The sequence below is a fragment of the Haliotis asinina genome, chromosome 10 (genome assembly GCF_037392515.1).
Source record: "Haliotis asinina isolate JCU_RB_2024 chromosome 10, JCU_Hal_asi_v2, whole genome shotgun sequence".
Lineage (NCBI taxonomy): Eukaryota > Metazoa > Mollusca > Gastropoda > Lepetellida > Haliotidae > Haliotis > Haliotis asinina.
The window spans coordinates 39018810-39046089 of record NC_090289.1 but is presented as its reverse complement, the minus strand read 5'-3'; the positions used below and the strand labels follow the sequence as shown (position 1 = coordinate 39046089).

The following is a 27280-nucleotide window of genomic DNA, read 5'->3' as shown; positions in this document are numbered from 1 at the left end:
TATTGACATAACCTATAACGTATTTAGCCAGCTAGTCTGTCGTACTGACCCTGAAGTATATATATCCAAGAAAGTCCACGCAAGTCTAGAAAATGTGTCAAGTCTAGATTTCCATAGCTTCTGAAAATGAAGGTCTCAGGGCTCCATTTCATTATATTATTTTTTTTTTCACTATGAACGTTTTTTCAGTACAATATGTTCATTTCAGAGACTAGTTGTTAGTCTGTTAGCCAGCTAAATTGTCCTTGTATCCCCATTCTTTTTCTGCTGGACTTGTACAAGTATGAGAATTAAGTGGAGTGCAGGGAACAGTTTGATAAATTTTATCATAGAAATATACCAACTGCACTTAAGTGTTTTGAAGCTGAATACCTGGAGATGGAAATTTGTCTCCTTAAATTAAAGGAATACCTGAAATGTAGAACCAACACTCACCTCAGTTTTTTTAACCGCTGCAGGATAATATTGTTAAAGTGCCAAGAGTTATCTCCCCTTTAAGCCGCCACTTCACCGAAAACGTGACTACAGTAATAATAATTCAGTAGGTTTATTCACATTTTAATACACTATACAATTTAACACACACACATCCTTTCACATTCACAACTATCACTCTGTCAATATGGCCAGCCCATGTACGATTACTTCAACTTACCATATCCTATGTAAATTTTGTTAAAGATAGAAGAATTTATCATGGTGTGGAAAATACAAATATGAACGGAAAATAATGAGAAGAGTTTCACACATATCTTCTTTTTCTTGTTACAGATAGTTTCATCACTATATTTAATAATTCTTTTACTAAAAGGGTGTTGTGCCACTAGTAATATGGCCACATCACAGAAATCTGATTAACCTGAATCATGTTCCAGGGCCCATATGAAGGGAATACAACTTGATATACACTCAGTGTTTACTGAAGACCAGTAACATAGCACTTTCTGTAGATGCGAGTGACAAGCTTTGAGAAGCTGGACACCTCACTCCTTGATGATCGTCCATGTCTTGTCCGCCTGGACTGTTTCATTGGCTGGACCCAGGAAGGACACTCCCTGTGCTCCAGGTTTGTTCAGCAAGTACCTGGAACCAACATGAAGAAACTTGACAAAAATGATTTGGTCAAAATTATCTTTCCAATTTCCTTTGGTAATATACACAAAAACAGAATTGCCACAACCACCGTTATCAAGCCTTTTCACTCCAATCCCCCCAACCCCACCATTTATAATGTTCTAAATTTAATCTCAGTGTTATTGGCATAATGAATCCCTCTGAAATCTATAATTAAGCATACAACTTCATCTACTTTATCCTTTATCTACTTTATCACTGTATTTCTCACTATGGTCATATTGCCCAGTCAATTCAGATTCCACGTGAGATGTACGTCAAAAAGCATGTTATACCATTCTATCACATTCATGGCTCCTTTGTTAAGCTATTTACTGCAGTCATCTGACACTCCACCATAGAAACTGTCCAGGGTCCAAGTCCTCCAACTATGATTATTGAAAGACTTGTCAGATGCAGAGTGAGTGAGTGAGTTTAGTTTTATGGCGGACTCAGCAATATTCCAGCTATATGGCGGCAGTCTGTAAATAATCGAGTCTGGACCAGAAAATCCAGTGATCAACAACATGAGCATCAATCTGCACAATTGGGAACTGATGACATGTGTCAACCAGGTCAGCGAGGCTTACCACCCGATCCCGTTAGTTGCCTCTTACGACAAGCCTTTTATTGCAAGCATGGGTTGCTGTAGGCCTATTCCAGTGGTATCCCAGTGGTTAAAGTGTACACCTGTCACACCGTACCCTCATTTTCAATTCCTACTTGGGTACAATTTACAAAACCCATTTCTGGTGTACCCTGCAGTGGTACTGCTGGATTATTGTTAATGGTGGTGCAAAAGTCTCTCTATGAAATTGTTAATGGAAATGCTAAAAAATTTCACCCCAGGTTCCTAATGTGCTAAGCAAAGAGGTTAGACTGACATAAGTGTCGTAACTAGCTGTGCTCATGTTAATCCTGTCTCCTTTCACCAATTCTTACTTGTTTGCCACTGTCGTTATGTCCGTCCTGGACACGGCAAACAGCTGATCTCTCATGGCTTGTCTCATGTCATCCGTGATGCTGTTGATGAATACAAGTGATCCTCGGTCTCCTGGCGCCACTGGCTTGTCCACCTGGGATATGATATATGAAGTTATGTAAAGTCAACATCCTGCCTCAATATTTCACATTATCACAGTAATTTCAGAGGTTTTTTTTAAAGTTGTCAGCTTGACCACTGACATACTAATGAGCAGACACACCATACTTTAGTTCTTTTTGAAAGGACCCAGGAAGATCTGGGGTAGATCAGTCTTCAGCAGTCCATGCTTGCCACAAAAGGCGAATATGTTTGTTTAAGAGGCGACTAATGGGATCAGATGGTCAGGCTTGCTGACTTGGTTGACACGTCATCTGTTCCCAGATTGCTGCTCATGCTGTTGATCACTGGATTGTCTGGTCAGGACTCAGTTAGTTAAAGACCGCCCCATACAGCTGGAATATTGCTGAGTGTGGCCTAAAACTCAACTCACTCACTCACTCACTCTTTCGGAAAGGTTTCAGGCTCATTTGCTCAAGCAGTTTCGATGCGACATGACAGTACAAGCTCCCTTTGACCTTCAGTCTGAGTTATTCAAAACAGTCCTGTCTACATTCAAGATGTTCACCTGTTGGAAGATTCCAAGTTTGGCTTCATCTATGTCTTGGTCTGTAAACTTGCCATCTGCTGCCCACTGTCCTGCAGTCTCAAATACATCTAAAGTCTGGATGGAATGAGGGTCTCTGCAAATGGATAAAATGTCTAATGCACCACTGATAAGTTGTTTTTGCCAGCAGTTAAGTATGTTATGCTCCATGGCAGTAGCATTCACTATCACTTTAAGTGTTGATTCCCATGTGGAAACTGAAAAGTGAACAGAGAATCACTCTGAAGAACGATGATGTAATGTGAGAGGAGAGGCAAAAGCCATCTCTCCTTAAATATACAAAAATTACTACAACAGTCTCTGAGGCAGTCGTCCCTTGGACAGTAATTTCCAGATATGGCAGAGGTCTAAATATGCTACATCCCTCCCCCTGGTTGAATGTCGCATGTACAATGTATTCTACATGGAACACTGTATGCAATGTCTATCACTACCACGTAACACTTCCTCTGGAAAACTTCATTTGGTACAAGTCACATGTACCTACCTGTATGAGAAGAAGCTGAACACACCACTGCTGCACATGGCTCCACTACCATAGGCTCCACCTTTCTCTCTGAAAACATTCCACTCGTTATACAATCTTGTCTTTTACTATGATGTTTCATTATTTTCTAACTAACCAATCAATGTCAAGGTTTCTAACTTCTTGGTATAAGTGACCAAAGCATTCAGTCCATCATATCTGTATTGTGAACACAAGAACTGTTGATAAACCATCAGTATATTTTGTTGTGGATTCGATATTTAAATAGTTACCTTACCATACATCTTATGCATATTACCTCAAGCTTCGCTTAAACGAGATCAGACAGTCGTTGATTCGCCATTCCCATGAATGGTTACCTCATGTATCGACGAGTGTATCGGCATGGAAGTGGCATGATTTTTGTACCCGCGCAAGTCATCCAAAAATCACTTTTACTGAAAACTTGGTCTGGAGAGCCCAGAGAGGGAAGGAGTCTCTAGCGTTGGGAGGGAGTTACCGCCCTATGGTAACGTAAGTATTTAAACATCTAAAATATTTAGATTTTAACAGATATTTAACTTACCTTACCATAGGTCTTATGCATATAGCTTTGACAGGAGGATGGTGGTGTCGGGCTCCGATCACATGCCATGAGGGATCCAAAAACAAGCTGAATGCAGTCACAGGCTGATCCAGAAACATGAGACAGTAAGTAACTCAAGGAACCCGAAGAATACTAAAACACCTAATAGATGAGTTATCCATAAGACCAAATGGTAAGTATAAGCAATTACCTAATGGGCGGCCGGCTGGGTGAGTTGCTGGGCAACTACCAGTGAACCAAAGGACGGTAAACCCTCCACGTCTTCAACAGCCAAGTGCCTCAGATAATAACTGGCGAAGACTGTAGACCACTTCCAAAAACAGCCTTCCATTATGGCGGGGACAGTGTAGTTCCTGTGTAAGGCCATGGTGGAAGCTACCACTCTGATTTCATGTGGATTGTTAGCCGAAGGGTGAGGAAGAATTGCAGCAGGTCTGATGGAGCCATAGTGGCACAGTGTTCTTGTTGACTATTCTATGAATGGCCTTTTCCTAGAGTGCCTCCTGTAAGCTGATCTTGCTATGTGCAACCCCAGTGCTCTGACTGGGCAAAGAACCTATTCCTCCATATCATGAGGCTCCAAGAACAATGAGAGAGGAAGAAGAGTGAACGTTCGGTCTGGTTGGCCAGAAATTTGGTTTTTTTTGCAATAAAATCCCACCATAAACCTAGATGCATACAGCCATGTCGAGATTGCTCAAAATTGGATACGAATGACATCCAGAGCATGAAGATCACCTGCTAAAAGCTAAGAGAAAAAACGTCTTCCTCAGAAGGTCCTCAAAGCCTTATCCAAAGGCTCACAGGGAGAACCTCTGAGGTGCCGCAGCACAACATTCAAATCCCAAGTTGGAGGGCGGAGCTCGACTTTCTGGTCTTCCAGCTTGAATGCCTTGAACATAGCAATAAGCTCCAGCACCTTAGAAACTGCCATTTAACTGCCAAAATTTATTTTAATGCTGACACTTATGTCCCAATAGTACTGCCCTTAAAGGACCACTAAACTCAATTTTTGGGTACTCTTTTTATCACTGCATATGAAAGACTTTTGGTTAGTCATAAACGAAACACCATTTTTTTTTTTTAAAAATTGTGGTTAATTAATACCAAGCACTCAAAAGTTGCTAAAAAGCCATCTGCTTCTCTCTCGCCCACAAACGAAACCGCAGACAGGTTACGTAACTCTGTCGCCAGAGCCCTACAGTGACGTCATAGAAAGAACGATTTCCAGTTAAATGTATAGAAAATGTGCGGGAAGCTCGTCATTTTGCTGATTTCTCGACATCACCAAAGACATGCCGAATTGTTGTGTTGCCATCAATTGTTCCTTGGGGTCGGTGATGGTGTCGCTATGCACAGATTTCCACCAGACTCCGTAGTTTGTGCTTAAATTGGTTGTTAGTGTGTGCGAAGTGAGAGTTGTGGAAACCTGTGGTATATACTAAATCGGATGGTTCGCCCCCTACCACGCTTCCAGGATAGAAAATGGAGTTCAAGTTTCATCGTGTTTATAAAATCAAGACTTACTACACATTGCTGACCAAAAGGATTTTGCATGGATATAACACTTTCTTCCTCAAAAACGAGGTTGTGGTCGAAGTGACAATATTATCGTAAGTAATATTACATTGACCCCTTATACTGACCGATTCCAAGAGTGAAATTGTTATGTTATAAGCAATGCCATGTAGATCCTAATGTCCATCAATAAAATACATATTTTACTACCAGTAGAAAGTAATTTTGATTTTGTAAGTCGGTGAAAACAAACTTAAATAGCATTCATCCTCAGACAGGGTGCCGCCATTTTTGAAAATCGTGAAGTCACGGGCTACAGTCCGTTAGAATTACTGAAATTATGATTTGTTCTCATCAAGTTAGAAAATCATATCTACTTTCTACTGGTAGTTTAATATGCATTTGAATCATGGCCAAAAGGATTTTGCATGACACAACTTTTAACATAAGGACTTCTTCCAAGGAAGCAAAGTGGGGGTCGAAGTGACATTTATTTTGCAAGCAATGTTATATTGACCTCCACCTCACTTCCAAGAGTGAAATTGTTATGTCATAAGCAATGTCATTCAAAATCCTATTGTCCATCAATAAAATACATATTTTACTACCAGTAGAAAGTAATTTTGCTTTTGTAAGTCTGTGAAAACAAACTTAAATAGCATTCATCCCAAGACAGGGAGCCGCCAGTTTTGAAAATCGTGAAGTCAAATCCATTTGAATTAATGAGATTATGGTTTGTTCTCATCAAGTTAGAAAATCAAAACTATATAAATATGTATTTGAATCATTACCAAAATGAGTTTGCGTGACACAACCTGTAACATAACTTAAGCGACGTCGAAGTGAAAATACTGCGCGATAAATTTCTTCACTTGCTAAATGCACTTGGTTTGTAACGTTCACTCACCAGTATGTAGACACTTGTCAATATATGTCTTTATACTTGGTCTCATAATCCTAATTACTTTATAATGATGCTTGTGTGCATTTTGAAACTTAATAAAAAGAAGTGATCTGCGAATGTATAACAGGAATGTAATATGTAGACATTTCATAGTTTGCCTATATGAATCATAATTTGCACGCATGCTCTAGTGTATGTCGTCTGCATCATTACACTTTATGATGAAAACAATGATTCTGTTGATAGCTACGACAACTTATTAAAAACAAAAATGCAAATATTAAAATTAAAGTTATAGGAGCAATGTCAGGCTATCCATGGCCTCTGGCAAAGGAACTTCACGTGGCCTCTCTACACAGGACATAACAGCGTGTCCCCCTGACACGAAAAGCAGAGCCTACCACCTCAAATGTAGAGAGAGAGACTTCTGTGTTAGTAAGCTCCATGTGCTGCCAATATACTTCAGGGATTCTGTCGTCAAACAGCAATCTTGATGTAAAGGCAGCTCTCAAGAGCTGGCAACTCCTTGATTTAGGAGCTTTAATAGTAGGATTGAGCGTCTGCAATATCACAGCAGGGGACACCTGAAAATGGGGAACCGAATCCAGGTCTTTGGCGTGACGAGCGAATACTTTAACCACTAGGCTACCCCACCGCCCCATGGATGCTTGAAGTAAAAGTGATTTGTAGACGACCCGCGCTTGCACGCGTACAGAAATCACATCACTTCTGTGCCTATACCTTCGTCAATACATGAGGTAGCCATTCATGGGAATGGTGAATCAACAACTGTCTGATCTCGCATGAGCGAAGCTTGAGGTAATATGCATAAGACCTATGGCAAGGAAAGTTAAAACTTCAACTTTTCAATCAACGTAATGAAATGAATCCATTTTGTTTCAGAAAACAAGACATCACATCGGCACAAGACTGGGAAAGCTATGTTGATTTTGGGTACATGATGTGTAAAAGATCTCATTATAGTAATAATCCAGATCAGCTGGTTTATTACTTGCAATTAGAACATCTTGTTGCAAAAGTTAATGATCTCACCTGATTTCTCGATGGAGGAACTTCCTTGACAGTAAATTTGACAAAATTCTCAACCTGGAACAATACATTGAAAGTCATGATAAGCTACATGTTTATCTCCCTTGTCTGATCAATGAAAAATGAAGTGTGAATGTCAACACAGCTGTTTAAACAACTGGATGAAAACCTTTCAGATCATTGGGGAATATGTGGTGTAACCTGATTTCATAACGTACACTGCACTTTAACAAATGGTTTAATAATTATATCCCAATACTGTCAACATCAGGAACTTAAGAGCCAAGCAGATTCCATCCAACATGGCAGTGCTTCTCAATAACAGATTCACATAATTCTATCAGAGCAAAATATTGTTTCATCAGTGTATCTCTTCTTTAGCTAAAAAATTCAGACTTGACTATCGTGAACTGAGATATGATTAGCCCATATTACGGTGTGTGATACATGGAACTTTATGTGATACATATAAAAGTTCTGTTGGTTACCATTCCACATCATATCACATCAGCCAGAAATACTCTGTGGAACCAGTTCTGGGTCCTACTACACTAACTATACTGGACAAAATAAGTTAGGGATATTGGTATTTTTATGACTGATATTTTATCAGTGTGTCAATGGATAAATACATCATTATTAATAATTTAAAAATTTACAAATATCCCTAATTATATTTGTCCAGTATATAATAGTTCTACAACTATATAACTAATCTTTAACACACACTTACGACAGGCATACATATACAATAGCAATAGTAGCCTAATCAAGATGCCATTGTTACCTTGCGTAGTCTGGATGTGTGTAAATAACGCCAGGTACACTCTTGCTCATGTAGTTGACCGAGAACGGCAGCTCAAACTGTGTGTGCGATGAACTGACTACAAAGGAAGGGTTGTTCACCAGTTTGGTGGCGCCCCCTTCTGGTGACCCAGGGATGCCTGATAGGAAGTGCTCCATCTTTCCAAGAACAGTGTCCATAAACTGTGGAGTTGCATTCACCATAACCCTGCAAAAAGAAATATTGCATACATACAGTGAAAGACAAAACTACAGGCATCATTCACTATACGTGAATTGGGAACAATTTCCATGTTAGTTCTGAACGTTATCCTGTCTTCTGTACCTCTTATCATTTACAGATTTGTTCCAGAAAAAAAAAAAATGTTGAAAGTCAAGAAAATGGAAATGACATAGTAGACTGCTACTATTTCTATGTGATGTCCATATTTTGAGTCTTCAGAGTACAAAAGTCTTGGTGTTTACAACAAGGCCCCCAAACTTCCTCATCCGGTTGACCAGTGAACGCCACTATGGTGTAACATGTCACCTTTATACTTTAGGGCACCAGAAATGGGCTTCATATATTGTAAGCACTATCACATAAGCTCTTAACTACAGGCAGACACCACCTACCTCATGTTCTTTTTTGACAGGATGTATTTGCCTATTTCCTGTAGGTGTTGCACAAGTTCTGTATGATCACCTGACTCGGCAATCTTCTTCATTGTTGTCACCTGGGTACAAAATGAACGTTTAAATCAGGAAATGCAAACTGTTTGGACCAAAAGATCCAAAGATATGTCGCCACTCACCAGTGATGTGAAACTCTTTCATTTCTTTGAGACTTTTTTTTTCCATTTTTCATCAAACTTACTGCTTTGATATTTATTGATTATCAATAAGTATGACCTATATCGAAAGCCTTGGTTATGGCTGAACCCATAATCATAGGTTCCTGGTTTGTGAAAGGGAAGTAACTCTGCATAGCCAATACTGGCACTGGCACCTTTAGAAAACTGTTTTATAAAGAATGTATACACATATACATAAATAATTCCAGACCTGTGTGACACCGCTGAAAGTCTCACTGAGCTGTGCGGCTGGTGAAAGTCCGGATGCAGAATGTTTCATGGCGTAACTGTGGCCTGAGTTAGACAGACTTGAAGCCATGTCACTAGCAGCCATGTTGATCAGTGTAGTTAGTCGGTTCAGATCTTTCAAGTCTGGGCTGAACACATAGAGGAAATATAGAAAAACACATGACATACATGTGAAATAATTTCAAGAACTTCTGTTAACATGTTGACTGCCACCACAAGTCCATTTTGAATTTGCCACTACGAGTTATTTTGAGGCTATATCAGTTGTATTTTAAAAGAAGTTTTGCATGCCTATTTTGCCTACACCTGTAACCTGTTTCAAAATACCACTATTGGAGCTACAAGATTACTCGTAGTGGCATACTCAACCAGAACTGATACTTCAAGTATAGTCATGAGAGGCAGTCAAAGTGTTAAACTTTATCTGCAGAAACTACACTCACACATGAATCAGTGAGTCAGTTCCTAGCAAGGATATAAGTGTAAAATTCACTCTTGGCTTCCTATCTCTCAAGACTGAAATGGAATATAGACTAGAATACTGTGCTAGGCCATGTTTTACTTGTGGAAAACTGATCTCATAGGGTAAACCAGGACTTGCTGGTGACTGACTTTAGTCAAGACTCAAGGTAAGTACACACTAATGCAGTGGAGGAGATATGCTGATCTTTCGATCCGCAGATCCACAGTTTGAAATTTGTAGTGAAGTATGGAATGCATGAATTGGAAAGATTGCAGACGTCTGATCCAGAAGAGAAGAGATGATCCCAAAGTGACCACTAATATGTTGTCCAACCTGGTGAAGATGTGTGTCCATAGTTCAGCCATCTTGTCCAGGTTTCTTTCCAGACAGTGGGAGGAGAACATGATGCCCTGCAGGGGGAAACCATCATCATCATCATCATCATCATCATCATCATCATCATCATCATCATCATCATCATCATCATCATCTTCTTCATCATCATTATCATCATCATAATCATGAGATGAGAAACAAATCCAGACCTCATGTGACACAATTTGTACACCAAAAGTTATAGAATAATGTCAACACAGTGCCCTGCATCTTTGAAATTGACCTCATGCTCTAGATACACTGTGGAGGTTGCCAACCACACTTGTGTTGATCTTGAATGCTTTTTCATAGGACTTTATGAATATGAGACGTGTGATTCATTTAATGCAAACAGAGGTGCTATTCCAACAGTTTCATGGGGACCACACTTGGACATGTGAAATGTCAGTTTTGTTTGAACATTTTGGTATTGTTATTGTGCACTGAGTTGCCATTAATGTTTTTCAGTTGTTTCTAATCTCTTGATTGTAATCTTCATTTCTCCATAGCATGTAGTGTTATTTTATGTCAGTTTCTTTTTCAAAGTATATTTGGTCTTCACAACCTCCAATAAAGAGAGCAGGCAAACCATGTAATGCAAACATCCATTAGAACATTGAACTTGAAATGAGGGTGCACTTCAAGTTACCAATCATGATGATGTACACCAGTAAGTAAACTTGTACATAAGTTGTTTATTGAGACGTTTTCACTTTAAAGCGGGCTCAAAACAAATATGACCAAACTGCACCTTTTCACTTTTCGCAGTGTACAGTGTAGGTATCATGATAAATAAGGAGTTACTACACTGACCTGCTGGACGGCGTGTGGCTCTGTGTGATGATTGTCTACGGTCAGCCCTGAGGACAATCCACCGGTATACAGCTGCATCTCTTCTGACAGAGACTTGTAGTCATAGGGACCAGCACCCATCCTGAACAAAACATAAGGAGAAGACAGCTGTTAATTTGGCTGCATGTGTTCACAGTTAAATGCATCACTCAAACTATTCCTTCTACAGAGGCCTGTAAGTAACTGGATCTGGACCAGACAATACAACCAAGTCACTATATCAATATATTTACTGGCAAACAAGGATAAGTTGGACTGGCGTAGATAACATATACTGAGTCAAAAAAGAAACTTCACAAAATGTTATTTTTAAACATCATTAATAATTTTTCGCTAATGATACATCTATGCATCCCAAATGGGATTCCTATCTTTCAACTCTAGAAAAACGCTAGCAAAACCCAGTGAAACCCATCCATTCATCATGCAAATGATGTTAGTGCCAAATCAGGTTTTGCACGTGCAGTCGATCACGTGATCTTCGCATCGAAGTTTTCTTCATTTGCACGTGTTTGCACTGGCCTAATGAACTGAAAAAACACTTTAAAAAACACAGTTCAAATAGTACTTCAAATGCCCCAATTGTCAAATGTGCAACATGAATGTGTCGTTGGCATGTTGCAAGCGGGAAGATCAGTTATTGATGTCACAAGAGCAATGAGATGCAGCCGCCGTACTGTGTATGACTTGCGAGGTCGTCTGCAACAAACTGGCACCACTTCTGATCGCCTAAGGTCAGGTCATTCATATGTGACGTCACAAGCAGAAGACTGTCAAATCATCCTATCCTTTCTGCCAGCTACACGAACCAGGGCTGAGATGTTTAGAGGTCGACTGTCCTCGCAGACCATTCGAAATCGGTTGCTGACTGCCATTTGAATTTTTATTCTTGTGACTTGACATTCTGTATACCCATGTATGGTGTAGCCTAATAGAACTGATTGTCACACTGTCAGTGTATCGAGTACATCACACAGATCTCAGCAATGCAATAATAACAATTTAACCATCGTACCATCTCTTGTTCTTTTATAGTGCCCTGAAGAAAGAATGTGAAGTTTCCTTTTTGACTCAGTTTATTTATGAGATGTAGGCAGTGCATGACAATGAGTGAACCCTTTTGATTTCTGAAAGGAGGAGCAGATGTAAGCTAGTGCACGATGATGAAATTGATTTCTTGCATAGCTGTACATGCCTTGCCCATAAGACTCTCATGAACTTCATCCATCGCACTGTATTTGATTGCTGGCAACCTGGGACTCCTTCCCTCACACGGAAGGCACTTATACATGGTAATATGGTTCAACTGGTAAGTCAGTGCTCAACTCAACCTTGTTTTCCAGTAGTCTTTTATGACAAGTACAGACAACAGTGATGTATATTCCTACCAAAAATCCTGACTGGGATGCCAGTGTTTGAACATATTGTATCAATAGCATTAATAGAACTATCTACACCCCCCCAACCTGCAAAACACATTTATTAACTGTATGTACAAATGCAGGACGAAGGGAGATAACCCTATCAAAACTACAAATGTGGAGTATGGGCACAATTAGACCCTATTTCTGATCAAAGATGCCCTGAAACAATACCATCTCAATACAAGGTTTATCTCCCCCTTATTGCTAAATCATGTCCATAAAGTTGTGGACTGTTTCACTCACTTTGTGATGACATTGCAGAAGAGAGGGACATAGGGGTACAGATGTGATGGCAGGTCGGCCATGTTGGATAGAAGTGTCATGTACACCACCTCATTGGTCGGCTGCTTGCTGTACCAGACAGGGACACCTCCTGAAACAGAATAGTCACTGGTGTGAGTGGGTTTAGTTTCACTTCACATTCAGCAACATTCCAGCTATATGGCGGCAGCCTGTAAATAATCAACAATCCAGTGATCTGTGGCATGAGCACTGATCTATACAATTGGGATACAGACAGTTTATTCAGTAAAGAGGATGTTGGTCCATAATAAAAACGGATGGCAATGTATTTAAAGGGTGCAGAGTTTAATTTTACAAATCTACATCCTGGAGTTCATCGATTTCGGTATATGATGCAAGTTTAGGCCAAAATTGGGATATGATGACATGTGTCAACTAAGTCAGGAAATCCGATCCCATCAGTCACCTCTTACAACAAGCATGGTTTGCTGAAGACTGTTAGAAGGAATTTGACAGGACTAGGCAAGTCAACAGATCAAACAAGACTGCACTACATGTGTTATGGCGAACTCAACTCTAATGATGCTGAACAATGTCAGAAGTATTGTATGAATATAGACACACAAGAAACTTAACACAAGGAACTTGATCATGGACATCAAACCACAATGCATTGGCCATTGTACCACAATGATGTTGGTACAGTACTTCAGTGTAGTCCAAGAATTCACAGAATTTACCAGGCCCACAGGTTATAGAAAAGAATTTGTGCTTAACTCAAATTCATGCTCACCTAAACTTGTTGTTTCTACTTTCTCTCGTTTGATGTTCTTGTTGAGATCAGACACCCTCAGTGTAGGTAGACAGGACAGGTCTTCAGCTGCATTCTGTTTATTAAGAAGCTCTTCAGCTAAACAAAGTAGAACAAACACTACACTGTCTAAGCCTTGATACAGTTTCAAAACAGTGATGCTGTGCTGAGTAATTAAATGAAAGGATGGAAATAGTCTGGGAAATATTTCTTGAGTCAGTGACTCAATTGTTATTCCTTGATAAATAATGGATAACAACTTCTTTATTGTCTGCAAAGATGACATATGTCAACCAAGTCAGCAAGCCTCACCACCCAGTCCTGTTGTTAGTTGTCTCTTTTGACAAGCATGGGTTACTGAGGGTCAGTGCATCTTCAGAGGTCCTATATTGTAACCAACAGAATCTACTCTTATAATAACGTATTCATATTTAGACTTTAGCAACCTACTCTGTTTAATGATGACTTGTCTGTCCTGTTCAGTGAGAGCTGATACCAGGGAGTTTAATTTGGCTTTCTCAGCTTCCTGCCTCTTGACCTCATAGTTGCTATCTGGGGTCATGCTCAAGGTCAAGTTGTGGGGATTGTTCTGCAAGGAATGTAATGGCACTGTGAAATGAAATGTACCGTATATACTGTGATAAAAAAAATCCAGAAAACTGAAGGGCATGGTACACAAATAACATACTACAATTGGAGCCATGCATCTTGGCACAGAATTAACCCATTTTGTGGAACCTCAGATCATGGACTAAGCATGCTGTCCAGTCTAGTGCCTTATTCTGAGAATATAGACTCAAATGGATTGGACTCATCTAGAAAAACTACTCGAATTTGCACTTGACTAAGAATGTGAAATCAAAAAATATATAACAAATGTTACACTTTAAGCATATAGTTGAAATTAAAGAATAGTTCAAGCACATATCAGTGGTGAGCGATAATACCGTTTAAGCAGTATATTGCAATTCAAACTTCACAATACGAAATATTGCAGAACACCTTTTGCAAACCAGTTCAGCCGATATGAAGTAGTAAAAAATACCAACACATTTATATTTCCTTTATATTAGAATACATTAATAGATTTGAGAATGTTTAGTGATCATAAAATATCCTTTGTGTGACTCTTAAACCACATAAATATAACAAAATAGAATTGGTATCAGCACTTGTAGGGATAAACAAACAAAAATGATGGACACCACTGTAGACGCCTTTTCTTGTGTTGTAAACTTAAACGCGATTTGAAAATGAAGACATTTAGCACAATCAAATGTGAGTTTTGACAGTGGTCAGTGGCATTGTTTCAATAGAAAGGGAACAGTCATTTCATTACCTTAAACTATGCATTACACTTTCACGATATATTGCAATGCATACTGCAATATGCCCAGTCAAGAGCACATATCAAAATACATTGTAACACAAAAATTTTGGCAGGACCCAACCCTAAACAATTTATGTTCCTGAAAAGAACCCTATCCTCATCAGATACATATTTTTTGCTTCTGTTCCTTCTATATTGGTTGCAAGGGAGACCAGTCCCCTGCAGTATAACTTCGCAAAAGATCAAGCAAGAACCATAACTCTTACTTCTTGATACTCGATTTCGAAGTCCTACATTTGGAACATTCAAAATGAAGTCCAGGTACCTACAATTGTTTCAGTTAGAATGTGTTCCTCTTGAAGGCATTTGATACCACGGTATGAAACAACCAAAAATTTCACTCATATCACAGGGCTGGTTACATGTAAAACCTTGCCAGCCCTGACCAAAACTTACTTGCCCACAAAAAATACTTATTTACTAAGTACAATTTAACTAAAAATTCGAACAAACCCGTAGAGGTTGCAGATTCTTTGAATAGAGTCCTCCTTGGGGTACTTATAAGCATTTAAATGTTCTTTAAATTCTCGCGACAGTTGTAACAAAATATATTCAATAAAATATATACAAAACAAAAAACATCGTTTTTGTCTTTGTCTTTTTGCCCCTGGCCCCGTGACAGCCAAGAGCAGGTAACTCTTCAGACTATAGCCTCCAGCAAAACACTTCCGTTCTGTAAGCAATACAGACAGAATGTGGGGAGGTGGGTGGCCTTACCCCAAGGAGGACTCTATTCAAAGAATCTGCAACCTCTACAGGTTTGTTCGATTCTTTTTCATAGAGATCCTCCTTGGGGTACTTATAAGCATAAGACAGACTCCAAAAGACTGATCTTAGGGAGACGCATTCTGTCTGCTCATAAACCTGACATAAGATGATAACCTTTATTACGTTTAACTGAAAGTAACAAGGAATCAAACTTACCTGGTCACGTGACCTTCTATGCCTTGCGGCGGGGTGCGGACCAGGGCCAGGATATTACACGGTCTAACCCTACATTTCTATGAGAAAGTCGTAGGGTGCTTATAAAAAATGCCCCCCCCTCTTTTTTTCTCACAAAAAACAGGAGTCGAGACAGGCGACCGATATATCAGGGTCCATTCTCGTGCACTGGCCAAGGTGCTAGGGAAGACCTGAAACAGTCTAGACCGGTAAAGGAAAAAATACCACCACCATAACAGAGCCCACCACCAGGATAAAAGATGAAAAGTATACAGTAAGACACCACCACCAGTCTACTTGTTGCAGCTACAATGTCAAATGATCGTTCGTCAAATGATCGTTCGTCAAATGCAAGGGTAGCTCAATCGGCTAGGGCACTCGTGCACTGCTCACTGGTGAGAACTGACTGGCCAAACCGAGCACGCTCGCTTGACAGTCTGTCTAACTGGTAATGACGGATGAACGTGCTCGGTCGGCTCCAAATAGCCGCGGAGCAGATCTCCTCAATGGGCAAGGCAGACGCATATGCCTTAGAAGTCGCCACAGCCCTAACCGAATGAGCTTTCAAACCCTCAGGGGGCGTACGACCTTTCGAGGTGTATCCCATACAAATGGCAGAGACAAGCCACCTAGATATGGTCTGCTTGTTCACCGGAAGGCCAGCCTTGCCGCCACCATAACAGCAGAACAATTGATCATTCTTCCGAATGTCTTTTGTTCGTTTGATATAAGCCTTAAGGGTCTTACGGACATCTAAGACGTGAGCATGTCGAAGAGAGGTACCAGGCGGCGAAGGCTGCGTGAAAGCGGGAAGCTCAATAGGCGCCGTAATGTGAAAGGTGCTATCTCTCTTAGGACGGTAAGTATCTGGCAATCGAATGCTCACTCTGTCTTTGTGAAACACCGTTAATTCAGGGTTGGCGGACATAGCGTGTATGTCGCCTACCCGCCTGCCAGAGGTTACCGCCACAAGAAAAGCAGTCTTCCATGTCAACAGCTGGAGGGACAGAGCCGACAGGTTGTGAAAAAGAGGACCGGACAGCCAATCAAGAACGACTGGCAAGTCCCACGGGGGACTAATCCGCCGGACAGACGGACGGATTCTGTCCACACCTGCAAGAAAGCGCTGAACTAGAGGGTGCTGCCCCAATAATGCACCGTCGACAGGAATGTGGAAGGCAGAGATTGCCGTGGAGTAACCTCTAACTGTAGAAGCGGCCAGACTGGCTTCCAGTTTAGATTGCAGAAACTCCAACACAGATACTAGATCTGCAGAAAAGGGATCGAGAATCCCCCTGTCGACACACCAGCGCGCATAACAGGCCCTCATATTGAACGTTCGTCGAATCCCTCCGCGAAGCCAGAATTGTGTCTGCAACTGGTGCAGGAATTCCTCTCGCATGGAGGCGACTCCGTACAGCGGCCAAGCCACCCACTGAATCCTGGGATTGGGGTGTGGCGCTCCGTTCTGGGATAGCAAGTCCGGTCGAAAGGGTAATAGTACAGGAGGCTGAGCCAGAAACCTGAGAATTACCGGAAACCAGCTTTGAGCCGACCAAAGCGGTGCTAGAAGCACAAGTAGCCGAGCCGGTTGTGCGGTCAGCTGCGAGAGGACTCGTGAGATCAGAGGCACTGGCGGGAATGCCCAAAGTACTCTGTCTGTCCAATCGAGCAGAAAGGCGTCGTTGGCTATCGCTCTCGGATCCGGTATCCTTGAGCAAAACACAGGAATCTGGTTCGTCGCCCCAGAGGCAAACAGATCTACCTGGAACGACCCGAACAACTGGGAAATAATCAGCGGTCTGGTTGTCCATCTCTAGGCGAACCACTTGACCCCGCACTGACTCCACGAAGCTCTCGAACACCCGGCGGACTGCTCTCAATTCCAACACATTGATGTGTAGGGTAACTTTGTCCTCGGCCCAACGACCCGAGACCAATAGTTCGCCCAGGACGCCCCCCCAGCCTGTGAGGGAGGCGTCCGTCTGAATCGAGAGGGAAGGTGTCGGTGTCTCTAAGGGGATCCCCCTGGACAGATATCCGACTTCCGTCCACCACCACAGGTGAGGAATCAACCAAGCGGGAGTCTCGAGAATAGTCTCGTAGCTCTCCGAATGGGACCACAACTGGGCTAATGCCTGTTGAATGGGTCGCATCCTCAACCTCGCATGCCAGACCACGTCCACTGTAGCCGCCATAGTGCCCAGCAAATGAAGCCAAGTTCTTGCTGTGGCTCTGGGGAACTCGAGAAACTGAAATACCGTTCTCTGAACTTTGACGATGCGGTCTGGGGCTAGGGAAACAATCCCCTGAGCCGTATTGAACCGTGCCCCCAAGAACACCAGATCCTGCGTAGGGGTCAGGTCTGATTTCTTGAGATTGATGATCCAGTCGAGCTTCAACAGGATGTCCATCACTTGTTGTGTGGCATCGTGTGATAACAGGAGCCCGAGGGCCCTCAAAAGCCAATTGTCCAGGTACGGATGACAACATCTGCCCTGTGACCTGGCTAGCTGAGCCGGAATCAACATAAGTTTGGTGAACACCCTCGGCGCCGTGGAGATGCCGAAGGGTAGAACCCGAAACTGATAACACTTCCCGTCGAACGAAAACCGAAGGTATTTCTTGAACTCGGAGTGTATCGGAACATGGAGGTAAGCGTCCTTGAGATCGATTGACGTGAGCCAATCCCCTGTCTCTACGGAAGAGATCACTGACCGCAGTGTCTCCATCCTGAAGGACGGAACCTCTATGAACTTGTTCAGCCCTTTGAGATTCAAGATCGGTCTGAACCCTCTGTCCTTCATGGTCACAAGGAAGTGCGTGGAATAAAACCCGTCTTCTTGTTGACCTTCCGGAACCATCTCGATGGCAGCCTTGTCCAGTAACGACTGGACCTCGGCTCTTTCCCGGGAGAACGGCACCGGCATGTGCCGAATCCCTGAGAAGCATGGAGGGTCTCGCTACCACTGTGGCATATGGCCATCCCTGACTGTGGACAGGACCCAGGGATTTGAAGTAGCTGCCTGCCATTCCGAAAGGAATAGTGACAGCCTGCCGCCTACAGGGACTTCTGGCGCAAGACAATGTACCCCCACCGTCGGCAGTTCTCCACCTGCTTGTCCCGAAAAGGCTGCTGTTGCTGCGACTGCTGCAACGCAGGCCCCTTGCCTTTGCCTTTCGCCCTCTTGCTATGTTTGTGCTGCAGCGGAGCAGTCCACTTAGCACTTTCCTTCGCCGGCGCCGAAGGGGTAAGCTGAAGCAAGAGTGGGAGGCCGTTGGCGAGACGAGGAGGGTTGCTCTAACAAGGGCTTAGAGTCCTTGAAAGTGCTAATAGCCTCCACGGCCTCCCGCACAACCTGTAATGCCCCAGGGAAGAGGGAAGATCCCAACCTGTAGGGCAGAGCCAGGAGTGCCTGTTGGGTAGCGGGAGAGTACCTGGCTACGGATAGCCATAGCCGACGCAACCCCATGACGGCCCCCATCATCTGACTAGCACAGCACCTGATACTGTCCCTCGCCAGATGAGAGTGCACGTCCGTAAGCTGCCGACCCAACATTGCCGACGGAGAGTCGTCAGCAGTGCTCCCATGATCCAACAGCTGCCCCTGCAAAGCAGAAAGGTAAGCTGAATGGACCACTACTCTCAGCTGCTGGGCCGCACACCTATATTGCTCCTCAAAGGAACGATAGGCGGACCTTAGCACTGGAGCGGCCGTGGAGAAGGGCGGCAGCCGCCGGCCCTGCCTGGCCGAGGCCAAGGAAGAAGGGGAGAACCCCGCCAGGGTGACTGAGGTGTACACACACTCGTCCACCACTGGCGGTTCGAATAGCGAATCCTCATCCAGTTGATACCGGCGGCTAATCTCCGGGAGATCAAAGCGCGACCTGGTACCCGAAAGGAGCGGATTCACTACCTCCCCAACCAGCGATGGGAGCAGACGCAACCTCGCCTCGGCGACCTTAGTAGGCGCGAACGCCTCCCCGGGGAGCCAAAACTCCAGGGGGTCGGGCTCCGACACAGGAATAGAAACCTGAGGTAAGACCTCGGCAATTTTCTCTCTAACCTGTCTGAGGGACGAACCGAACGAGTACGTGACCTCCGACTCGCACTCCTCCCCAGTCCCCTCCTCCTCAATATCCATCTCCTCACGCTCCTCGGACAGGGAACCTTCACCGTAAAGCAAACCTGTCGAGGGCGCTACCGAGACGGAACTCAAAGGAGCAGAGAGACTAAGAAGGGCCGAGCCGCTAGGTTCGCCCCTGCCAGAGCCCGAACTAGGTCGCCTGGGCAAGCCCCCCACCGGAGGGTGACCCGAGAGCCCAGGAAATGGATAGGATGTTGATGCCCCCAGCAGCTGGGCAGCGCTAGGCTGCCTGCCCACCGTGGCACCAGGCGCGCTGACCGAGGTCAAGCCGCCGACACCGGGCGTCGTTGCCCCACTTGCCCCACGGGACAAGCTGGGGTCGACTGCCCTAGGCACATCCGCCTGAAGTCCACGGAAGACTTTCTGGTCTGAGGGGTAAACCCTGCGCACACATCACAAGACTGATCGTCGTGATGACATTCCACTAGGCATCTTAGACATACATCATGCAGGTCTTTAGCCGGAATGGAGGATTTGCATGTGAGCAGGATTTCAACTGCAAGGCAACAAATAACCTCCTAGTGTTGCATAATAAACAACAATAAAACAAGACACGCATGGGCGCAAAGCTAAAACTAGAACTATGTACATAGTTAAGGTAAAAGCTAAGTGCCACGACACCATAGTTTACGACATATTTTTATAAAAAATAGTAGTAAATATGGAGATAACATGAATAAAGTACATAAAAGCATAGCTAACACAAGCTTACTTTTTTAAAAAAGACGGCCATAAAACTAAAAAGTTTTGGCGGGAAAAAAAAGGTTTGTCTTCCACCATTATGCTAACCACGTGGCTACCAACACTGACGGCAAAAGTTACAACAGTTTGACAAGTAAACTGTAAAAAATGATTCCTAATGCGCCCATGCGTCTAATAAAGAAACCATACATACAGTTTGAGCCTCTGAGGTACTCATCTTAGTACTTGTCTTTGTCTTTGTTAAGCAAGAATCTCTGTGAACGCTGAAGCATGTCTGCATAGGCGGGCGACAGAAAAGGAAGTGTTTTGCTGGAGGCTATAGTCTGAAGAGTTACCTGCTCTTGGCTGTCACGGGGCCAGGGGCCCTGTAGGGGTGGTCTCACAAGACAAAAACGATGTTTTTGTTTTGTATATATTTTATTGAAAAAAATATAGTTACAACTGTCGCGAGAATTTAAAGAACATTTAAATGCTTATAAGTACCCCAAGGAGGATCTCTATGAAAAAGAATGTACAATATTGAACACAGTCATGCCAATGCAAGAAAAGAAGTACCTGTTTATTTTGGATTTATGAGTAAATTAATAATGATTTATTACCCTGTAATACAATGAATATCTTCATATACATGTCTTAATTTTAACACGACTGTCCGGCACGTGAATTTGAGAATCTTGCAGTCTGTGATGAAAATAACCTGTCAAGGGTGGTCAGGCAGGTGTTTCAAATGCTGTTGATATATATCCATTCATGATAGTTGAAAAATGTTTTTATATCCATATACCGTAATGTATCACAGAAAACCTGTTCCCACTGTTCCCCCTCATTCGTAACTACTCATCTCTTTACGTGACCGACATGAAGACTTGTATCCCTCTTGTATGCCATTATTGCCAAGAATCATGAGAACCAATCAAATTGCATGTAGTAAAACACATTTCAAAACATGAAAATGGCTGAACCGTTGAACATTGAAACTTCGCTAAACCATACAAAGCACAATTTAAACATAAACTTTGATCCAAAGGATGAACAAGTTTGAACACTGAAACATATTTGCAAACAGAATGACCATGTTGTTTTGCCCATGGGATGTAGGATATTCTCAGAGCCATGTTAGGAAATTCAGAGTTTTCTTTCCTTGATAACAGCACTAGACTGTTTTCATCTCCATGCCCATTTGTGCTTAAACAGGACCCAGCCGTAAACATGGCCACAAGATGGGTACAAGGCACCATCCGGCTTGCCGAAATGATACATGTAGTTTCTCCTGTGGCTAAATGCTGAAACAAGGGCCATGACACTGTCTCAAATACAAAGTCAATGCTTGTTTTCAAACCTCATCAACATATTTACCGGTATCTCCTAATGAAAGACCAAAAGTTTCATTCTCGTATTCAGACAGGTGGGACCTAAACCAATATCCTCAAATGTGTCTGTCTTCGAACAACTGCTCCACTTGCCTTAAAATACTGTTTAACTTTCTCCTGGAGAAAGCGTGGATTGTCTTTCAGCTTCTGCTTAAATTGTTCGACTCTCTTGTTGACTTGTAAGTGGCTGCTTGGGTCGCTGTCGTGGATCCAGTGGGAAATTACTGACTGAAGGACACAGCAGATGAAAAGAGATGCAAATTTATTGCAGTGGGTTAAACTTACAACAAATCAGGTAGAGTATAATTGCACTCGTATGATATTTGTTATCTTGAAGGCCTCGACTCTATTAGAATAACAGAACAATATTATTATCATTTTGTTATTGTTTTCTGTTTAATCCCACAAACAGAGTTTGGACCAGACAATCCAGTGATTGGCATCATGAGCAAGGAGATGCAGTGAGTCTCGTCACCCAATCTGGTTAGTCTCAACTACAAGTTGTTGTGCACAATTCTAATGTGGATCTTTACAGGTAAGTGTAACTATAACGTGCATCAAACAGTCCAATGTTACAAGCCAACCATTACTTGTGGGATACTGAATGTTGAAGGTTCCGATACAGCTTCTTGAGAAAGGGGAGGTTGGGGAGTCCACACACTTGAAAGTAGGGGTGCACACTGAATTCCCTTTAGTTTCAATGGTCATTTCATAAACAGGAAAAAAGGGGGGCTGTGCACCCTACCTCTGGTTACGCCTGTCTGTTGATGGTCTCATGTTAACTGATCAGGTGGTCAACCTTTGGTGATTTGGAGGACTGCATCTCATCATAACATGAATCAGATGCTCATTATGCAAATCACTAGACAGTCTGGTCAGGAATAAGATCTTTACAGACCCATTAGCTAGAATATTCTTGAGAGCAGCATCAGACAAGACATTACATATTCGAACATAAGAATACGAATGGAACTGTCGAATGAAAGCTTGAGATGCAAATCACGTTACTAGCTAAACCAAACATCACATAAAAGAAATAGACACACCACTCCAAGTCCAAGACCAAAGTTGCTGGTCTGGTGTTTGAGGGCTAGCTCTATGCTGTGAAGGAGAGCATCAATTCTCTTCTGATCAAATCCTTCCCTGAAACAAATATGATTAAATGTTACCTGATGTAGGTTTTGTACTTCATATTTTACAAAGAACTTACTCTCAACTGTTACCTGATGTATCTTAGTTAGTGTCAGTTTGATATTCCTCTTCCGTTTGGTAAAACGTAAAAGATTTCCTAGGGGAACATGCAAGGGAGGCAACTCCACAGCATAAGTCATAATAATCTTAATGTGAGTCAAGAGAAGAACAAGGATGCTTCATGAACTCACTGTATAACTTTGTCAAAGGTGTCAGCAATAATCTGCCGCACCCTGTTTGTATCCTTTTCATGAATTCCCTGCAAGCCCACAGAGAAAGTAGCATCTTTTGTATGTCCGCCGTATCTGCCAACAGAGTTACATTTTGTAAAACACAAACACTTTAAATTGCATTTTTGAGCTCTTTCAGTAATTCATTAAATAAATTAGACCCTGCTTCCATTGTATCATGTCTGCTAACTACATACTGTTTCTGACCTGTTTCTGACCACACATTACTCTGTACAGGATTTATTATTTACCTACCCAATGACTGGTGAATAGTCACTGCCAATGTTGGCTTCCAGGAGAGACTTGTAGAATGGTGCCGTCTCTCCATCAACCAGGAGTGTGCAGATGACAGACATAGTAAAAGATTCCTCATTGTCTGTTATACTGATAATTGAAAGCAAAATTATGTATATTTCGCTGGCATTGCTTGGTCAATATATTCAGTTCTATTGGAATTTAATCATGAACAGTCTGTTACAAGCAATGAAATATCACTCGTCGTTAGCTTGTTATATTTTGTGGCAAATGGTTATGGGTGAGTGAGTTTAGTTTTACGCCACACTCAGCAATATTCCAGCTATATGGTGACAGTCTGTAAATAATAGAGTCTGGACCAGACAATCCAGTGATCAACATCATGAGTATCAATCTGCACAATTGGGAACTGATGACATGAGTCAACCAAGTCAGTGAGCCTGACCACCGGATCCCGTTAGTCGCACCTTATGACAAGCCGAGTCATCTTTTATGGCAAGCAAGGGCTATTCTAACCGAGACCATCACGGGTCCAAATCATCATGAAATAGCATTCAAAGAATTCTTTCATAAACAACAAAAGACACATTCAGTAATATTTCGGCTATATGACATCGATGTGTTAACAATCAGGTCTAGAATAAAAACACAGGGGTTGATAGTGTGAGCAACACTTGATTGCTTCACCTTCAACACATATATCACTTGTGACTTATTATAACCTGAAATTCTATCTGGGTGGGACATTGATTCTAAAATATTCATATTTTGCACTGGAAATTATCACAAAACTACTCACTCATTCAATAAGTAGCTGACACAAACACTTGTCTGCTTGTCTGGATCAGCAGCCATTGGATCTGGGGCACAGGTGATGCTTGTTTCTTGCTGTTTCACAGAGAAGTCATCAAGGGTTGATGAAGACGAATTGTAATCTGGGTTTGTAATTTTCTTCTTGGACACAGAGACAGTAGGCAAATAGTTAATCAAAATCACATTGACTAGAAAATAATCATGTGGTGACCAAGCTAACAGAAAGCCAAGTCTCAGCTCATATTCAGAGATAACCTCAATGGTCCACTGAATACAGTGTTTATCCATATAGCAGAGAATCACTGGTTCTATATCTGGCTGTGTCACACCACATTAAGAGCAGCTACTTACTGTTCCCCTGTCTGGTGCTCAACATCAAAACCGATAAACAAAGACACTTCTGCTTGAAGTCCATACACTATGTCTGTGAAGGGTTTTGATGTTAAACTGCAGCATGGTATGTCAGTGAGTTAATGCCATATATCCAGAATTAGTCTGGACTTGTATAAGCAGCCCCACACACACATGGATGTCACTACGCAAGTCCAATAATCTTGAATGCAACCTTCACCTCAACACAGGGTCAGTGGTCAGGCTCGCTGACTTGGTTGACACATGTCACCGTATTCCAGTTTCATAGATCGATGTTCATGCTACTGATCACTAGATTGTTTAGTCCAGACTCGATTATGTACAAACCACCACCATATAGTTTGAATATCACTGCATGTGGTTTTGAACAAATCCAACTCAAATAAACTCAACAGAATACAGTTTTTAAGTCTGTTCTGATATCCTTGAACAGAACATTAAATAAAGTTTCACCTTGTCACATATAATCAGAATTAAGAATCCTTGAAACCTGGCAACAAGTATTTTCTGAAAATGACCAGCTCAGCTAAGACAAATTCATTCTGATACAGGAAGGTAGCACATACCGGTTGTTTCCACCGAGGCTCTGCTGGGACAGAAGTGTTGACTGGGATCTGTGAGAAATGCTGCAGATAGTTGGTGTTGATGTACTCGAGGTGATTCTCCAGGGGGAAGCTGCCATATGTGAAAAACCTGCCACACAAACCAGATTCATAATCCTCCTACATCAACAAGGGGATATATTACCCAAAATAATTTCATTCAGACATTGTACAGAATAGCATGTTGACAAATACAGAAATTATGTAGGACTAGTTGCTGGGATGATAGTGTGTGTTATGGAGTACCTACAAAGATAGTGGCATGGAACATACACTGACCTTGAGTAACCATGGACCATTCATAATTTATGGCCAAGGGGGGTGACAACTGAGAAGCACGTACAATGTGAGTGACTCCCATACAGAATTTATGTTCAAAGAAAGTATCCCCGTGCATGTCATGTATAAAATCAATGACAAACACACCCAATCCCTCTTCCCATATTTCTTAATCTTAAGCACATTTTCTTAAATCAAATTTTTTTCGATACAAAATTGCTGACCCCCCCTCCCCCTAGTACATGTGTACATGATAGATGATCCCACTACCTCCCCAAAACAAATGGGGTAAACCCCTCAAAATCCTGCCCCCTTTCCCTCCCAACAACAACAAAAAAACCAAAACCCACACTGCACACACATTCAAGAGTGCACGCACGCACGCACGCACGCACACACATTCAAGAGCGAGCGCACGCACGCACGCACGCACGCACGCACGCACGCACGCACGCACGCACGCACGCACGCACGCACGCACGCACGCACGCACGCACGCACGCACATAAATTATGAACAGTCCCCTTGGAAAATAGTTAGTGGTATGGAACGGACACTGACCTTGAGTTGCTGGGGTGATAGTGTGTAGCATGAAACTCCTTCAGTTGTTGCCATGTGAGGTCGGGTATGTAGGCAGGATCTCCACCCGACACTACTCCATACGTATGGCTGGGCTGAAGCTTGTTGTGAGCCACTTGTTGGAAGATAGCCTGTGAGCTTGACTGGTTGAAAGAAGATATTACAGTCTCATTACTGCCTCCATGTAATGAAGGATGGGGATTCATGCGAGAAGAATTACTTATAGTACCCAGAGATATATCTGTGGCACGTGATATACAATTTGCTGGACTAAGCAATACATTCCCAAAGACATATGAAACCATGGAGAGCTGTGAGTGAGTATGGTTGTACATCCTCGATATCTCCAGGGTATACGTTCTGCTAAGTCTCCACTATACCCTGGATGCATGTACGGCTCAGCCCTAAGAATTTATTACCTCCCTTGGTTGGCTTTTTATCCAATCAGGTGTATACGCTGCGAAGTTGAGCGAACCAATCACAACTCACTTTTGCTTTTTAAATTATCTAACCAATTAAACTTGGCAAAACGAACCATGCAGATGGTCTCTGAAAGAGGCAGAAGGAGTTTTGTTTACATTTTGTTTACATTTTCAGACCTATCAATGTGTATGATTTCCCCCAAATCTGAGTCGCACTGCGAACAAACCTTCGCAGCTGCAACCGCTGGCAAGTTCAGTTCTGAGGGCGGCTTAGTTAATTGGCTACTGTGAGAATGCGGAGCCAGTGAAGGCAGATAATAAAATTTGGGGGCCCAGCTGTAGATGCGTTCAGGGTATAGTGGAGACTTATCGGAACGTATACCCAGGAGATATCGAGGATGAGTTTTACCCTGCTTTTAGCAATATTCCAAAAATAAATATTGTACCCATGGAATTGAACCCAGGTCTTCACCATGATGAGCAAATGCATTAACCAGTGGGATACCCCACTGTCCCTTGACAGCAAGTAATGGTTTTCACCAGTAATGGTTTTTGATTTTTCTCCAGTTTTACCAATGTCCATGTTTTGAGATAAAACGTTCAGTATTTATACAAACTTCAATA

The 27280-nt window shown here is 42.4% G+C and overlaps 1 protein-coding gene across 1 annotated transcript in view; it reads right to left on the bottom strand.

Moving 5' to 3' along the window:
- Positions 1-531: 531 nt before the first annotated feature.
- LOC137299130 (presequence protease, mitochondrial-like) overlaps positions 532-27280 on the bottom strand; it is a 36990-nt gene continuing 10241 nt past the window's right edge. Inside the window, exons 7-26 of the mRNA XM_067831660.1 lie at positions 26217-26377; positions 25341-25467; positions 24389-24477; positions 23590-23718; positions 23296-23409; positions 22960-23056; positions 22007-22141; positions 13812-13950; positions 13344-13460; positions 12551-12680; positions 10845-10965; positions 9990-10066; positions 9156-9321; positions 8727-8827; positions 8095-8319; positions 7311-7364; positions 3250-3318; positions 2724-2838; positions 2056-2189; positions 532-1083 (exon numbers count right to left, since the gene is read on the bottom strand). Coding sequence (XP_067687761.1) covers positions 984-1083; positions 2056-2189; positions 2724-2838; positions 3250-3318; positions 7311-7364; positions 8095-8319; positions 8727-8827; positions 9156-9321; positions 9990-10066; positions 10845-10965; positions 12551-12680; positions 13344-13460; positions 13812-13950; positions 22007-22141; positions 22960-23056; positions 23296-23409; positions 23590-23718; positions 24389-24477; positions 25341-25467; positions 26217-26377 — 2400 coding nt within the window. The 3' untranslated portion in view covers positions 532-983. The remainder of the gene's footprint in view (positions 1084-2055; positions 2190-2723; positions 2839-3249; positions 3319-7310; positions 7365-8094; positions 8320-8726; positions 8828-9155; positions 9322-9989; positions 10067-10844; positions 10966-12550; positions 12681-13343; positions 13461-13811; positions 13951-22006; positions 22142-22959; positions 23057-23295; positions 23410-23589; positions 23719-24388; positions 24478-25340; positions 25468-26216; positions 26378-27280) is intronic.